Source organism: Paramacrobiotus metropolitanus, unplaced genomic scaffold, assembly GCF_019649055.1.
Source record: "Paramacrobiotus metropolitanus isolate TYO unplaced genomic scaffold, Prichtersi_v1.0 Parri_scaffold0000002, whole genome shotgun sequence".
In the NCBI taxonomy this organism is placed as follows: domain Eukaryota; kingdom Metazoa; phylum Tardigrada; class Eutardigrada; order Parachela; family Macrobiotidae; genus Paramacrobiotus; species Paramacrobiotus metropolitanus.
In genome coordinates this window covers 1819303-1835618 of record NW_026570222.1, presented here as the reverse complement: position 1 = coordinate 1835618, position 16316 = coordinate 1819303, and the positions used below count along the sequence as shown (strand labels likewise).

Sequence of the window (16316 nt, the reverse complement as noted above, 5' to 3'; positions counted from 1 at the left end):
TTTTATTTTATGACATTCTGTAGCCAGATGACTTGTATACACGGGCGTGAAAACCGTTTGTGCGCGCAACATCCGGTTCGGGAGCACCTGGCTATGAATATCGTTTTACACCGATCCACTGATCTAGCATGTTTTTCGAATTTTAAAATGACTTTCAAAAATTCTAAAATTCATTTTAAAATTTTAAGCAAATCATGAAAGTCTAGATCGCTGTAAACACGAAAGACCGTGTGCATTTATGTGCAAAATTTGAAGTAGATCGGTCCATAATGAGACTTTTGGTACACAGGTAAACTTTTTGGAATTTTCAAACAGCCATAACGTGTATACAAATCATCTGGCAACAGAATGTCATAAAATAAAACTAAAAATGTGTTTGGGAGTGCGCAAAAGTTAACTTTTCGTGCATGTACACGAATTTGGTACCTTGTACCGGCCCACTTCCTTAATTTGACCGGAGCCATAACCCGAGTGCTAACGTTAGTTCTGATCAAAGTGAAAACCTGATTGTTGATTTTAGTTTTAACCATAGTCTTAACCCGAGTGCTCATGTTAGTGTTGTCGAAAGGCTTTCCTTAAGTGGAAGTGATAATTTATTGATATTTTAGATTTCTTTGTAAGCATGTTTCGGTAGGACAAAAACGGTCCTTGACTTTTCATTTTAAACAAAAAATAGTTTTGTAATGCTTCCATTGCTGGTCTGAAAGTGTAACATATGGAAAGGTATCTGTAAAAGGTTCATTTGTTATTTGGTCAAAATAAAAGTTAGTACGAGCGAGAGAAATTCATCTTCAATTCTTCTTCTTAAACGAGGCATATGTCGATATGTGGTACCTTTTACAATTCACAAAATGTTTCACACGCTAGTCAGATTCTAACAATAATAAAATCTTAACCATAATAACAGAAAATCGGGTACCTGTTATCAGGGTCGATACGCTCTGCGCTTTGCTTTTAAGCCCTCCTTTTGATAAAAGCTAAAATTTCTAATTTCAAGTACAGTAATATTAATTATTTTCGTGTTTGGGCTTGCGCTTAGGCACTGAAAAGCAACAACTTCCAACGGATTTTGTGGCAGATTGGATGTGTAAACGCTGCCACTGAGCACGACGCTCAAGTCCATAAAATGAACCGAATTGCGTGAATAGCGCCCATCCAATCCCTCCAGGAGGATTAGATCAGCCGTGATGTTTAGGTGAGTTTTCAGACTCTGCACAGGTCTCTTATATACTGTAGTTCTTAAGCACACTCGAATTTTATATCCTAAAGTGCCGACAGACCGGTGTACAGCAAGGTGCAAGTCATATCACTGTCCATAACTAAATTTTAAATTCACCAAGGCTCAAATCAGCTTATAATTTTAATATGGGTTTTAAACTTTTAAAACAGTAGACACACTGTAAACACTAGACATGCACTAGATCCCGCGCAAATTCGCAGGCTGCGCGAGGTGGCAGCTACAGTATTGTGATACCATTAACAGTACTGAGTACGGTCAGTATGAGTGCACAATAATATATATTATTATTGTGCGCGTGTATTGAGAGTGCACAATAATATTATTGTGCACTCTCAGTATCTGGTTTCGATACTGCGTACCGTGCGTAGTTATGAATTTGTGTTGTTTTATGACTTTCATCGCTTACTTTTTTTTGCTTTTTTTTTACAACTGTCTTATGCCTTCTCAGTTCAGGACCTCTGGTTGTATTTCCATCTATATATTCGACAGCCGACCATTACGGAGGCCTTCCCTGTTGCGACTATGCACGGTGTAATATCTCTTAAGTGTATTCAACGAGGATGTCATCCTTGGTATTCCACTGGAACTTTGGCTACGGAGAAGATTCTCAGCGGTTTATGCAGTATGGAGCAGCGAATGTTGGCGAGTACGGGAAAGAAAGTTGTCGATGATGCAGAGGAGCAGGTTCGCTTCATCCGCGAAGCTGAGAAGCGACGCCGTAACAAAAATTTCAGTCTAAAGCGTTTCGAAGAAGATTCACGAGCTATTCACGGGAAGGTTATTCAAGTGCCCCAAGGCAAACTTCGCGGCGAGATGCCAAAGGAGGTATCTGCGGAAGCATGGGCGCGTGCCAGGAATTTCGCGATTAATTTCAACGAACAGTCAGCATTGCTCTTTGGTTCGCGCTTGGAAACTCTTCCCGAGCCGCTGCAGCAGGTGTGCACGTGGGTCAATACGGGTAAGCAGAGAAGAATGCAAGGGCACGTTCCTCCCATGCCTCCAGAGGTGCACGATGATCTGTTCATTTTGGATCAGTCAGATCTGTTCCACAGTGCAACTCGCAGACCTTTTAAGAAAGCGTCCGACGTATTGCCTGTACCACCGGAGCCAATGACGAAAAGCAGCGACAAAACAGATAAGAAAGCCGCGAGAAAAGAAAAGAAAAAAGATAAACCGATTCAAATAGCTGAAAAAGAGGGATTAAAAGCGCTGTCTGGTTTACTGGATGAGTCTCAGGGAGAATTTAAGGGTAAGGAAGAGAGAAGATTGAGCAGTTCCATATATAAATGTATTATAATTATTTGTGCAGGGGCAGGTTAACTACATATGTAGTTTCGTACAACTTTTTCTTATTGATGTCGGACTTGTCATATTTGTTGCAGCGGTTTTTAATTTAATTCTTTCGACAATCATGAAACGAGCGTGGCTCAGTGGATGTTTCAAGAAATGCATGACTGTTAATAATGTTAAACCTTTTTTGGTGCCCCTTATTTATGGTTGTTAACGGTGCGGTTTTTTACCAGTGCACCGGTGCAATTTGAAAAAATTGCGGTGCGATTTTGAAAATAAATTGGTATGGGCGGTGCGGTTTTCGAGAAAAACCGCACCGGCGCACACCGGTGCGTTTGGGAAACCGCGTTGACGTTCACCGGTTAACCACCGGTTAACCGAAGATACTCTTAAATTCATAATTATCATAAATAAAATTTTTGCGACGACGTTGCACGCTGAGCTCACGCCCACAAAAAAAGCACGGGTTGTGGCGATCGTAGTTCTATAACGTATGACAAAGTACTCAGTGCTCATTCAAAGTCTGTAGTTTCAACTTAGCTGCTGCAGCAACTGGGTTGCCTTGAGAAAGAAAGTGTATTATAGCATTGCTCCCCAAGAATATAATATGACAGCTTGATTTTCCACGCTCTACATTGAGTTTGTTCTCGTCACAAAAATTGTTACAGAAACTGTTTTCGATATTTTAAGTTTTTGTAAGTAACAGTTTTGCTACCTACGACTGGATACATGCTGCTAGTTATGCCCTTAGAAGGCCGCTCAACGAAGGAAGATTGATAGGAAAAGAGTCGACAATTTGTTGGTTTCGGAACTCAGGGCAATTTAAGGGTGTACACCGGTGCGGTGCGGTGGATAAATTATTTGTGCGGGCGTTTGTATTTTTCACCGCACCGACCGGTGCGGTTTTTTTTACACGGTTTATTTGTTGTGCGGATTTTTTGCAAAATCGCACCGACGGCACACCGGTGTACACCGCACCGCACCGTTAACAACCCTACCCTTATTCTGTATTCGTTTCGCTGCCTGCGAAATAAGTGCGAATTTGTGAGCATTAGCAATAGGAGTTGACTTATGTCTCTCTCATGCTTGACCCTTCACTTTATTTTTAGCGGAAAACCTTGTTATCTCTCAGCAGAACATCGAATCTGCTGCGAGTGTGGAAGTTTCGAAAACAGTTTCGAACCGTTCCTCCAGAGCCCGTTCCGAGTTCCGGATAGTGCAGTTAAAAAAGGAGGCGGACCTAAAATCTCTTGCGCAGTCTCCTTTTTTGAACAAACTGCGACCGAATTACGTGGACGACGATAGTGGCTTCTCTCTCCTAACACCGATGGTACTCCAAATTTCTCCCCAGGATCTTACATCTCTTTCACTTGGGCCGGATAGTTATCCCTCCGTTACCACGATTTTGGACGTTACGATGTCTCCTGAAAGCCGGCTACGGTTAGATGCGTGGAAAAAGAGTAAAATCGAAGAATTGGGATTGGAAGGCTTTCAGAAATTCCAACAACGTAAGATTTACGTGTGAATGCTTGTTTATGGTGGATGTGTGTTTGATTGCTTATGCGGTAACAGATACATGAATTTTCACTAATTTCGAAAATTTCTGTTCTATTTCATCATTGCTTTTTTTTAACTGTGCGTATTGGTTATGTTCCAAACAACTTCAGGTTGGCTTTGTTATGCTAGTAGGCACTTTCATTAATAGGTAGTAGGAACTCTGTAGGTTTTAAAATTGCATTTAATACATGTATTACCGGTATAACGGTATCTTGAAAGGAAGCAAGAAATGGGCTCGTGGGCAATCGTTGCGAATTAAGCTTTTAATTTAAAAATTGGTTTTAATAACCAGGGTTTCTTTCTTTTTCAGAATTGTTTGACAACGGAAAACAGTTCCACACGGCAGTCGAAAGTGTCCTCCGGGGAATGGAGCCGCAGTCAGTAGAGGTGTCCAAACCAGTTGAAGGATACTGGGAGAGTTTGAAGAATGTCTTCAAAGATATTTCCGACGTCGAAGTGATTGAGGAAAAGGTTGTGCATCCATTCTTGTGCTACAAAGGCGTCACGGACTGCATCGTGAAACTGGATGGCACTTTATCCGTGATTGACTGGAAAACTTCCGGTACCAAGAAGGTAACCGCTGCTTCCTTGTACGACAATCCGCTGCAGGTTGCCGCCTACATCGGCGCTGTGAATTTCGATGAAAATTCAACGAGAAACAACTGCAAATTGCTCACGGTGCAGTGGTGGTGGCTTATTCTACGGGTGAACCGGCTAGTGTGATACATTTTGATTTGAATTTAATCCGGAAATACTGGGGGCACTGGCTTCGAAGACTGCAGCAGTACTGGCGACTGGCTGCGGCTGAACAGCGTTTACCAAAACGAATACGGGACGACGGTATATAATATGGGTGATTCGGCGAAATGTTTGGTCGATTTCCGGACAACCTTTCGCCACCTTGAATCCTTCTGTTGATTGGCATCCTGTGGTTTAGACATGCGACTGCTGTTTTCGGCCTTCTGCTGCCTTTTTTGTAATTTGGCCTCTATTGCAGTGTGATCGAAATAAAAAAACATTAATGTGAAAAGCGGATATAAAGGTCGTGCTAATTATTATCACAATTTAAGCGGTTGTTGCTGCAGCCTTGGGTGGTTAATAATTTCTGGCGTATGATGATCCACGAATCTTTGCGATACGATTCGTAAGTGTTCGGGAAGATTTGTAGCCACTTACGGTGACTTACCTTAGACAAACCTTTGTTGTTAATCGTCAACAGTTTGGGTATTTCATTCCACAAAAATAAACAGTTCTGACATTGAGTGTGCCTTATAATATAATTATAATTCAAATTTGCACGTACTGTGACCGGGTAACGTACTCAGTCTCAGGGCAATGGAGCTGTTAACGGTAGCCCATGCTACTGCCTGCCTATCAAAACATTGAAACCGTTTCGTCCGGAAAGAAAACGAAAATTCTAGATATGCCGGCCATACACAGAAAAGAGATCACAAAACCGTCATTCATTATTGTAGATTTACAGATTTTATAATTTTTCTAAATTGCAGTTATTGCGAATATTTTCCAGTTGTAACATTCTTATTATTTTGGTTTGTTCACTTGCTTGATTTTTATTTGGTTTGAACAAGGTAAGTGTGTAACGGAAGCTTATTCGGGTATGTTATGTTTTGGTGAGTTGACAACTTGACAGTTCGTAAGTGACGGTAAGTCTTGGTAAAGTGGAATTCAGAAGTCTTGCTTTGCTCGGTTTTGAAGATTCCCTTTGGAAATAACGTTTATGGTTTATAGGTGGAAGAAGAACCTTTTGTTTTCGTAAAACGTTTTCTTCGAGACCAGCTGTTTAATGTATTCGTGCAAGAATAATCTACTCGTAGAGCGTGTGATGAGAATTCCAGCAGTACGGGTACTGCTTATTAAACAATAAAATTATAAACAGAAACAGAATTATTTGTATCAATTGTATGCATTCTTTGAACTATCTTCCGTGGGTAGTCAGTTCATTTCTTCGTTTGCTTAGATATTTGTGTCCCGTCTAGAAACTCATATCCATTGTAGGTCTTAACTCTTGTGGATCGAACCGCAAAATGGATCCAAAGGTAAGTTTAAACAATGACAGTGTGACAGTGTGCGCCGCAACGCAGGAAAGTCTGGAATTTTTAATACAGAGGCAGCGGACTGTTCACTAAGCAAACTGCTATATATCGCTTTCCTCTACTCGTAGGTGACGGAGTGGAAGGATAAAGGCAATGCAGCCTTGCAAGCGAATCTTGTGGACGAAGCCATTGCCGCTTATAGTGAAGGACTCAAGTTGGACCCGAACAATGAAATTTTGTACAGTAATCGTTCCGCGGCATTTGCGAAAAAAGGCCAGTACGATTTGGCGTTGAAGGACGGCGAGAAAGCCGTGGAACTGAAACCTCAGTGGTCGAAGGTACGATACAGTCGGGATAGCCTCGTTGTGGCGTTTACCAACATTATAACTGATGGCTGGTGCTTGCAGGGTTATTCGCGTAAGGGCGCTGCACTGGCTTATTTGAAACGATACCCTGACGCTGTTGCGGCCTACGAAGAGGGCCTGAAACACGAACCGGGCAATCAGCAGCTTAAGGATGGACTGGCTGAATGTCAATCTGCCATGAACGGTATTCATGAGGCTGAATTACAGTAATAGCTGTTGGCAATTTCCTCAGAGTTTAAGAAAACAGCGGTAACGAAAATAAAAGGTAGTTTATTAATGGATGGAGTGTAGTGTTTTTTTCGCATACGTCTTCGCTAAACTGTCTCTTTTTTAAAAAATTTTATGCGAAAGACATCGCATTCGAAGCTTTTTAGTATTCTTGTTTAAAAGACTTTCTAATTTTAATTTGCGTCATGGCTTTGATTTTACTCTCTCGCAGCCCGTCCATCTCAAGGATTCCCGAATCCATTCGCCGGTCCTGGTATTATGGATAAGCTACGGAGCGATCCCCGGACCAAAGATTTCGTTAATCAGCCAGATTTTCAATTAATCATGTCCAATCTTCAGCGCAATCCTCAGAGTTTAATGTACTGCTCGTACTATTGACAGAATTAAAAAAAACGCATAACGTTATCACTGATGTAATTCATTGTTTAGGCAGTACCTGAGCGATCCCCGAGTGTCGTCGGCATTAAGCGTTCTCCTTGGCATCGATCTTGGTGCGATGGGTGCGGATGCCGGCGAGATGGATACCGAAGATTACCCAACACCGCGCCCATCGGAATCGAAACCGGCGCCTTCATCGTCGTCAGCTACTTCGGCTAAAAAGCCAACCGGGAAAGAAAAGCCTTCGAATCTGTCCCCGGAGCAGAACAAAGCCTGGGATGAGAAGGAATTAGGAAATGAGGCGTACAAGAAGAAAGACTTCGAAACGGCTTTAAAGCATTATGAAAAGGCAGTTGAATTGGACCCAGTGAACATGACATACATGACGAATCAAGCTGGTAAGACAATTTAAAAGGATATTCTCGATTTTGAAACTGCGTAACCGTTGTTCTTTTAAAGCGGTTTATTTCGAGCAAGGAAAATTCCAAGAGTGTATTGACTTGTGCTTCAAAGCTATTGAAATTGGGCGTGAAAACCGAGCTGATTACCAGTTGGTTGCAAAGTAAGTTGTGCGGACTTAATGGACATTTTTAGTAAGTAATGGGCCACCGGCATGCGTTATACGGGTTGCGTACCATTTTTTTCATTTTCAGGGCTTTCGCTCGTATTGGTAATGCGTACGCCAAGATGGACGACAATCAGAATGCAAAGATTTTCCTCTCAAAATCTTTGGCTGAACATCGAGCTCCGGATGTGTTAAAACGACTTCAAGAAGTATGTTGCTACTATTCATGAACTGTTATTACTGTTTATTTGGGAAGTATTCAAACGTTTTGTACTGGTATCACCAAGAGTCCAGGACTGGGTGTGCTGTAAATATACTGACGCGTAATAGTTGTCGCCTTTCATAGATCGAAAAAGTTATAAAAGAGGAAGAGAACAAGGCTTACATTGATCCGGAAAAAGCGGAGGAAGAGAAGAACAAAGGAAATGATCTCTTCAAAAAAGGCGACTTCCCCGGCGCTTTGAAACATTATTCGGAAGCCGTGAAACGAAATCCCACAGATGCCAAGCTTTACAGCAATCGAGCTGCATGCTACACAAAACTCATGGAATTTAATTTGGGACTGAAAGACGCTGAGGAATGCATTAAATTGGATCCGTCTTTTGGTTAGTTATAAACTGATAATGCTGTTCCCCTTACACAGTACTCTCTCCTTTTCGTTCTTCTGTGCTTAAATTTGTGTAATTTTAGTCAAAGGATATATTCGGAAGGGCAGTATTTTAATGGCGATGAAACAGGCGCAGAAAGCCACACATGCTTTTGAGAAAGCATTGGAGCTGGAACCAAACAACCAGGAAGCGCGAGATCTTATGCAGCGTGCAGTTGTGGATAACCTCAAAGATCCCGAAACGGCGCGTCGACAGGCCATGGAAGACCCGGAAGTCCAGGCGATTATTGGTGATCCTGCCATGAGGATGATTTTGGAGCAAATGCAGAAAGATCCACATGCTGTCAGAGAGTAAGTGGGATGGCAGTAGCCACTACTCGTTAAGATACTGAACATTTAAGATCTTCAAATTTTTTTTAGGCATTTGAAGAATCCAGAAGTCGCTGCGCGAATCGAAAAGTTGATCAACGCTGGACTAATTGGCATGCGTTGATGAGCCGCACATTTCCCATACGTGGTCTGCAGAGATTGATCACATGAAATTAGTTTGATATTGAACGTTGTTCTACTGGTGTTGGAAAATCAATATTTACCATTACGTAGTGTTATAGTGCATATTAAGTGGCACCTGTTTTAAGCATGTCGCGAAATGCAATGGTTTGTTCGTCAATAAATTTACTTAAACGTTAGCAGTGATTTCTGTCAATACCGGTGCAACGAAATAACTGCTTTTGTCGAAACAACAAGGCTGAACAAGAGCTCTTGCTTCCGGTCCAGTTCCGGACAAGAAAAGAAGGTTGATGGCAATTGGCAACCGCCCTGGGTATGAGCGTAACATCGCTGTCGTCTGACTTTTCACGCTTAAAAGTTAAAGCTGAGAAACTGAGCTCTAGATTAGTGCTGCACTACTGCTCTACTCTTTTTAATGTGGAATTATTTTCAGTTGTTATCAGTTTATTCCACTAATTACCGAAGTTGTTATTTTCATGTTCCAGAGATTTTCTTGTTAAACTTGCATCATAACTTGGATAGTTTCAAAATAGTAAAGTCATCTTTTGTGTTTTGATGGGTAATGGTAAAATACTAATATGAGCCCGCGATAAGCGTCCGTTGACTACTTGCGCTTTCATGTGCCTGACACTGACAGTGCCTGTAGAATTTGCCGTGCGAACGAGTTGAGAATCTGCAGACTTCTCAACATGGACGCTGCAGCTCAAGAAATCCAACAGATAATGCGCATTATTTCCATGATGGGCGATCCATCCGTGCCCAATGCCGAGAGAATGCAGGCATACCAGGCTTGTGAAGAAATGAAGAAATTGCTGTCCTCTCACCAGAAAACCGACCTAGGATTCCGCATCGCCACCAGCGCCGACATCGGTGCCAACCCCGTTCTTCGGCGTTTCGGGTTGCAGCTGATCGAAGACGTCGTGAAGTACAGCTGGAACGATCTTGACCAACCGGACAAAGTGTTCGTCAAAGACATCACGATTCAGTTGATCACCAGACTGGGGAGCGATTCAGTCGATGGGTACATTTCGGATGGCATCGCCAAGATTCTCGTGGAAATCGTCAAACGTGAATGGCCACAGCATTGGCCGTCCATGCTGCAAGAAGTGGAGCTGCTGTGTGCACAAGGCCCCAACCAGCTGTATGTGATTATTCTCATGTTTCACCGTTTGGTGGAGGATTTACTGCAGTTCCATAGTTTATCTCCGGCACGGCACAAAGAAGTCTCGGAGGCCTTCACCAGTATGCTGCCGGATTTCATTGCGTTCCTCGTGCGCTGCCTGCAGCAGAACGACCACTCCGCCACCATCGGAGTACTGCGCGTCTGCGCGGTTTTGGGTGAATCGGCTCAGGTGAAATTTTTGTGGGAAGGCGAAGGCATGCTGTTCGATGAAGTATTCTCAAACACCATTAATCAGGCATTTTGCCAAGCCGAAGTGATGGAATTTCTCGATTGCGTGTTGGATAGAAAATATTCGAAAAAAGAGGATATCCACATGGTGTTGCGCCTGTTTTCGGAGGATAAATGGTTTAGTATGCTAGTAAAAATGCTGGCATATTATACGGAACAAAACGTGGACGATGCGGATTTATCCAAAAAAGTCTGCTCAGTGTTTTCACTGATCGCTGTGAAATTGGCTACCGTCCCCGATTTGCCCGTGTATCTTGCGCAGTACAAGGCAAATTTTCAGAAGTATGTGGAAATGTTGCTGCAGCTAGTGCAGAATGGCAGTCCGGTAATCTGCGGTTTGGCGTTGAGCGGATGGCTGCCCTTATGGAGCAATGGGGTACTGAAAACTCAACCGGAAGTGCAAGCGAGTGCGCTGATTTTGTTGCAGCAGTGTTCGCGATTAGCGTTGATACATAAGTTTAGTGAAGAGCCATGGATTAAACAGGAATTCGGCGATCAGGAAAGCTTGTTTCGGGAATTTTTGATTGGATTACGGGTGAAAATTGGAGATATAATTCGAAAAATCAGTGGCGTTTTTCCGAAGGAAGCGCTGGATTTTTCCTTTGGACTGGTCACTTCTCTGGTGTGCAAACAGGAATCCGACAAAAACAAGTGGTCCGCTGTTCTGACACTTTTGGACGGAACAACCAGAAATGTGCCTGACGACATTAAGACTAGCCATCGTCAAGGCGCTTTCCAGCTTATTCTTCAGTTAACCGAAATGGACAAAAGCAACATGTAAGTGCTTTTCATGATTGCGTGTTCGGCATTACCAGTAAAAGTACTCCTACCTCTGCTCAGTCAAAGAGAAATTAAAGGCAGATGTTTACCGCAGTTTTTCGCCACGTTGACATTTGGCGTTAACGTTGCTTGCTTGCAGGAAAGAACTGCCAGATGCTGGATTAACGTCACTTCGACTGAGTCTTGTTTCAAAACTCGTTACGGCATTTGTTCCCAATCCACCACCTCAGGACGAATCCGCTTCCCTCGACATGGTGGTTAAAGTGCTCGATCATGACCTCCTCCTCTTGACATCCACTGTAATCGATCAGACGTCGAATGTTCGACACGAAGCCAAGGAGGACCTTCACATACATGCCCGCAACTTGTTTACGTCGTTAAGTCGTGTGCTGACCAAGCAGCTGCTGCAACGCTATGACGATCTGGTCAATACTGTGCGCCGGCTGTTTGATCCTGTACATCGCCTGTCGACCGATGATCAGTGCGTCCTGTTAGACGGTCTTATTACCGTCACCAAAAACTGTCAAGATGAAGCGAAAAAAAGTCAGCTGATCCGAGAAATCCAGGCAGCCGTTGTGCCGTTTTGGTTATCGGAAGAATTTTGCCGGGCCATCTCCTCCGCAGGGAATTTTGCAGTATTTTTTGGATTGGATAAACTGTCGGATACCACATTCCAAGACAGCGAAATGGTTATCCGAAGGAATCAAATTTTATTCTGCTCCCGCGTTATTGCGTCCACGTGCATGCATATGAATTGCAGTGCAAGTGATCTGAAGCCGTTCCTAGAGAACAATTTCTCTGTTATTCGCTGCATTCTTGAGTTGCATTCTCCGAAGTTAACGGATTCCATCTTAAGGACCAACCAGACCATGCTCAGTTTACCTGAAGGCGAAGTGCAGACTGTATTAAAACCCGTTTTTGTTGATTACTCCTCGCATAAATCTGTTCCCGTCTACGTACGCCGAATTCAGAATTGGCTGTTCTCTGTGTTCGAGAGTGTCTGCCGAATCGTCGGATTTGCCGGGCGAAGTAACGGCGGCGAATTGTACGAAATTCCAGATTTTCGTTTATCCTTGGAAAATTCAGTTTTCCATTCCGTCTGCGCCGGATATGTTCCACTATTTCGTGTGCGAACATTGGTCCGAGAATTGCTTGCTCATTATATTCGCAGTTGCCCCACTTCGTTGTTCCACACCGCCTTGATTCCGGTCCTTAAGCTGCTTTGTCCTGTCGTAAGCAATATTTTGAACGTGTCATGGAACTCTCTGGACACTGAAAGTGATGAGAAATTGGAAATTCTCCTGACAGTGCTGTTGCGGGCTTTCACCAAAGATTACTGCGCGCTCATCCTTCAGAGAATCTTATGTGATCAACACAGAGCTTCCGACGACAATTCCAGTGTGGCTGAAGTGCAGGACACCGAAATGATGGAAGATGAGTCCTCCGACAACGAGGAAGGAAACACCAAACCACAAGCGGCGAAAGCGCCGAAAAAGAACGCTGATGAAATTTCTCCACTTGGCCTTCTCTCTTTGCAGGTACTTAATACGTATGGAATCTTATATTTCGTTACTGTAAGCACAACTGTGAGAAGAATTTACGATAAAAAGTGTGAGCTTATATCATTGGCTCCGCGGTAATAAAAAATATGACTGTTATTTTTTGCAGGACCCCGTTGTTGCCAATGCGTTACTGATGACGGTCTTCAATGGATTGTGGTGGCCTGATAGTGAACTGTCATTGATTTTTGGTCGATTAGCGCACCTCCTAATTCCTGTATCCGTTCGGAAGGAAAACATTCTGATTACTCCTAGCGGAGCCGATTATATAATTCGCTGTATTTTGGCTGCGCTTAGAGCGCATGGTCAGCACGAAGCCAATCAGCTGATCCTCATTAATTTAGGACTTTCCGTATATTACTTTTTGAAGCCGATTCTGCCTGTGGAAGTTGAAGCTGGATTCCGATCCGATGCTCTGCCAGATCCCAAACTGGAGCAGGCTTTCAAACAGCTAGACAAGATGCTATTTGAAAAGGCTGACAGCAACAACAATTTATTTGCCAAACCGAAACGAGAGGCATTCAAGCGTTTGGTGAACAGCCACATTGGTAAGCCTTTAAGTCAACTGGAAAAGGTTGAGATTTTGATGCCGCGACTGGAACCGAAATTCAAAAATCGTTCAAAGAATGTGGAATCTTTTGGCGCCGATGCTGTAAATTCGGACTTGAATCTGCCTAGTTTATTTCTTAACCAAGCGAAGTGATAAAATTCTTCCATGCACATCTCTCCATTGTTTTTTATTTTGATCACAGGATCCGTACTGTATGTCTGTATCTATCTTATAACCGTGCTTGGGCCTTGTGCGAGTGGGCCGTGCTTGGGCCTTGTGCGAGTAATGGTAAGTGAGTTTTCAATAATTTTTTTTAAATTTGTGATTGTTTTGTTGCAAATTCTAAGTAAAGACGGAAAGCCAAGTTCCTTGGCTTCTTGGATGTAGCGATACAAACATTTAGCCAAACGTTTCCAGGAGAAACTAGATATTTGCCAACTCATTAGTACCGAGAAAATCCATGAAAAGCAAAAACAGAAAACTTTCATGACATGCAGATTATGGCCTCTGTATTACAACCTGTTCGCAGAAAACAATAAATTAAATATGGGTACATCCACAGAGAACAAATTAAATCTTTTATCCTTTGAAATTCAATTTCCGTGGAGTCATAAATTGCTTGACCACTTCCGGTGTGACAGCTGCACGTCGACGCTGGTGCTCCGTTACCAACGTCTGTAGTATGGTTATCAGTTCCTTTTTCAGTTCACCGGTTAACATCTTTCCAGTACTATAGTCCTATGAAATTTGTAAAATTCCAAGTCAGTGGCTGAATTCATTTTCAGTGAATTTTAAATCCTACAGAGCGACTGTATGCATAGGCGTAGACATTTAACAACATACGGTACGAATTTGCTCCAATTTTGCATCATCTTCCACGAAAAATCGTAAGTACTGATACGAAATGTCCACGTCACAGTTGCCGCCTTTAGCGCGATGTTCTTCCACCGTTTGCTGTCCACCAGAGAAAGCATATTTATTGATCTGAAACGCAGAATATCCTGTTCATCCCAAGCAGCAATGAGAAGCTAAAGTCGCAAACTGTACACACCATAAAGTAAAATATGCTTTCAAGTTTCAGCGCACGACGGATACGAGTAACCGACAGTGAGTAAATAATAAGGCTATGATCACATTACTCACATATTCACATGAACACCACTGCGATATAAAAAATACACAAAAATCCAGAAATGGTCATTGTCGCAACTAAAAATAATGTAAACTTAAATTCCTCACCTTGTTCTTTATCTGTGCGTTAGTATCCGTCAGATAAATTGACGAATGAGGGTCACTTGCACTCATTTTCGTTTGGGCGCCTTGCAACGAAGGGATGAAAGTGGAGTGCAGCAATGATGGCTTGCAGAAGCCAAGTTTCGGTGCCACATCGCGAGTTATGCGGAAATACGGGTCCTAAAGCAAGCATCAATATCAGACGTGATGTGATTACCGATGGCTTGGTCAACGGTTTAACAAAAGTCTAAGCCATTCTTCTAAACAAATCGAAACATAAACAAACAGACATAATTTTCCGAAAAAAATTAATTACCGTACAAATTAAGTACAATACCTGATCAATGCCGCACGGAATCAAACACGGGATGTCTTTCCGCTCGCCAAAGATGAAAGGAAACGTCGAGCAGAAGGATGGAACAGCTTGTATTGCCGGAAATCCCACTTTGCCAATGTGATCATCGGGGATAAATCCAAAAACACCCTTGGCTTGACTATATGTCACAGCTTTCTGAACTCTTAATATGTTCCGGTAGAAACTTGGACATTGTCTGCAAAATTCCGGTGTTATTCAAGTAACGCCGGTTTCGTTAAACACGACTAGAAAACGTACGCCATAAAATCCAGATCACTGAAAATAAAGGTTTTCTCCATGTCGAATCCAACTGCAATAATGTCTTTTGCATTTTCATATGCCAGTTCGTTCGCCTTCTCCAGCGACAGATCCTTCCACAAAAACTTTTCATCGTCTGTTAACTGAATGACCAGAGGAATATCGAAGAGATCCTGCAACTGCCTATACAAGAAAATAAATTTATGTTTTCCACTCATTATTCGAGTATCAACGAACACTGTCATACTTTGTAAAAATAAAAGGGATCAAATGGCCTAAGTGCATTGCATCCGACGACGGTCCGCGACCAGTGTAAAGATAGAACGGTTTTCCACTAGCGTAAACATTCAGAATCTGATCCAAATCTCTGCAAAAAAAATCGCCTGTTACATCAATGGAGACTATTCTTGCACCACGCCATCTTCACCTGTGGGAGAAAAAAATTTTTCGACGCAACAAATGTGGCATCGGTTTTCCTGTCACTTTCTCGAATTTATCCAAAAGTGCATCCTCGACTGGCTGACTTCCGAACTGCCCTGCATTAATGCAGTAGAAAATGAGGTACCGTTCAAGTAAAATTGATGGGTATACCGCTAAGAATAGCGAATGAATCGTGCTGGTTAAACATCTCTACTTACGAATAAGCTTATTGTAGTCAACACCGGCCGCCGAACTGGTCTGCACCGACCACGGTGTCACAGTCTGCTCGTCCATAGGGTCTCCCGCTCCCTCGTCCTCCACTTGCAGCTTCTCCACTTGTGAAATAACACCGTTAACCTGGTCACCCATCTCGCCGCAAACCAACCAACAATGTCCAGAAAATCGTTTCCTATTGTCGAAGGCGCTCTTCCAACTGACTGGGTACTTCGTCGGCGCTATCAATCGCCGATTACGTCAGCTGTGCAGACTCCTTGGCAGGATTTTATCGCCAAGAGGCAAACCTATTCCGAGATTGATCAACCATGGTATAATGATGGGTATGTAAACAAACACGGTCCGCTTGCGGCTTGTAGTTATTACGAAGCGAATAAACCAGGATTAGAGAACTTACGATTCGTACTACTTACATACAGCTGATACGGTCTAGCTGGTATCAAAGCCCGAAAAGCTGTTTGCAGAGGTCCGGTTTAGAAAAAGTCTGACTTATTCTCATCGATCACGTTAGGACTGCGCAGAAGTTCAACTGGCGCTGTTGAAACAAAAGAACAATTTTGCTAAGAATGTATTGATAAACGGGGACGATGAGGATTATTACATGTAGGAAAAGGACTGTAGAATGTAGACAAAAAGCATTAAAACTCTGTGTATTACGAAATCAATGGAAACGTATGCAAAATCTGGCACATTTGTCGTCATTCCGGATGATTCACTTAAAT

General features: G+C 42.7%; 4 protein-coding genes across 4 annotated transcripts; 3 read left to right on the top strand and 1 right to left on the bottom strand.

Moving 5' to 3' along the window:
* Positions 1 to 1545: 1545 nt before the first annotated feature.
* LOC129590030 (uncharacterized) lies at positions 1546 to 5338 on the top strand. The gene is given in 4 exon segments (XM_055485006.1): positions 1546 to 2489; positions 3640 to 4038; positions 4398 to 4733; positions 4736 to 5338. Coding segments are annotated over 4 exon segments (1662 nt in total). The 5' UTR covers positions 1546 to 1762; the 3' UTR covers positions 4936 to 5338.
* Positions 5339 to 5513: 175 nt separating this feature from the next.
* On the top strand, positions 5514 to 8937 carry LOC129590020 (stress-induced-phosphoprotein 1-like). The gene is made up of 11 exons (XM_055484996.1): positions 5514 to 5676; positions 6104 to 6144; positions 6270 to 6479; positions 6549 to 6690; positions 6946 to 7093; positions 7164 to 7510; positions 7572 to 7674; positions 7766 to 7886; positions 8024 to 8282; positions 8368 to 8635; positions 8705 to 8937. The coding sequence occupies exons 2-11, from the start codon at positions 6133 to 6135 to the stop codon at positions 8775 to 8777; spliced, it is 1683 nt and encodes a 560-aa protein (XP_055340971.1). The 5' UTR covers positions 5514 to 5676; positions 6104 to 6132; the 3' UTR covers positions 8778 to 8937.
* A 285-nt stretch (positions 8938 to 9222) lies between these two features.
* Positions 9223 to 13456, top strand: LOC129589982 (exportin-5-like). The gene is made up of 3 exons (XM_055484928.1): positions 9223 to 10982; positions 11125 to 12523; positions 12654 to 13456. The coding sequence occupies exons 1-3, from the start codon at positions 9484 to 9486 to the stop codon at positions 13245 to 13247; spliced, it is 3492 nt and encodes a 1163-aa protein (XP_055340903.1). The 5' UTR covers positions 9223 to 9483; the 3' UTR covers positions 13248 to 13456.
* Positions 13457 to 13492: 36 nt separating this feature from the next.
* LOC129590117 (tryptophan--tRNA ligase, cytoplasmic-like) lies at positions 13493 to 16258 on the bottom strand. Its single transcript, XM_055485144.1, has 9 exons — positions 16008 to 16258; positions 15579 to 15881; positions 15368 to 15476; positions 15188 to 15307; positions 14941 to 15123; positions 14665 to 14878; positions 14334 to 14507; positions 13938 to 14078; positions 13493 to 13832 (listed from the first exon to the last, which is right to left on the bottom strand). The coding sequence occupies exons 2-9, from the start codon at positions 15727 to 15729 to the stop codon at positions 13674 to 13676; spliced, it is 1251 nt and encodes a 416-aa protein (XP_055341119.1). The 5' UTR covers positions 15730 to 15881; positions 16008 to 16258; the 3' UTR covers positions 13493 to 13673.
* Between the last annotated feature and the right edge of the window lie 58 nt (positions 16259 to 16316).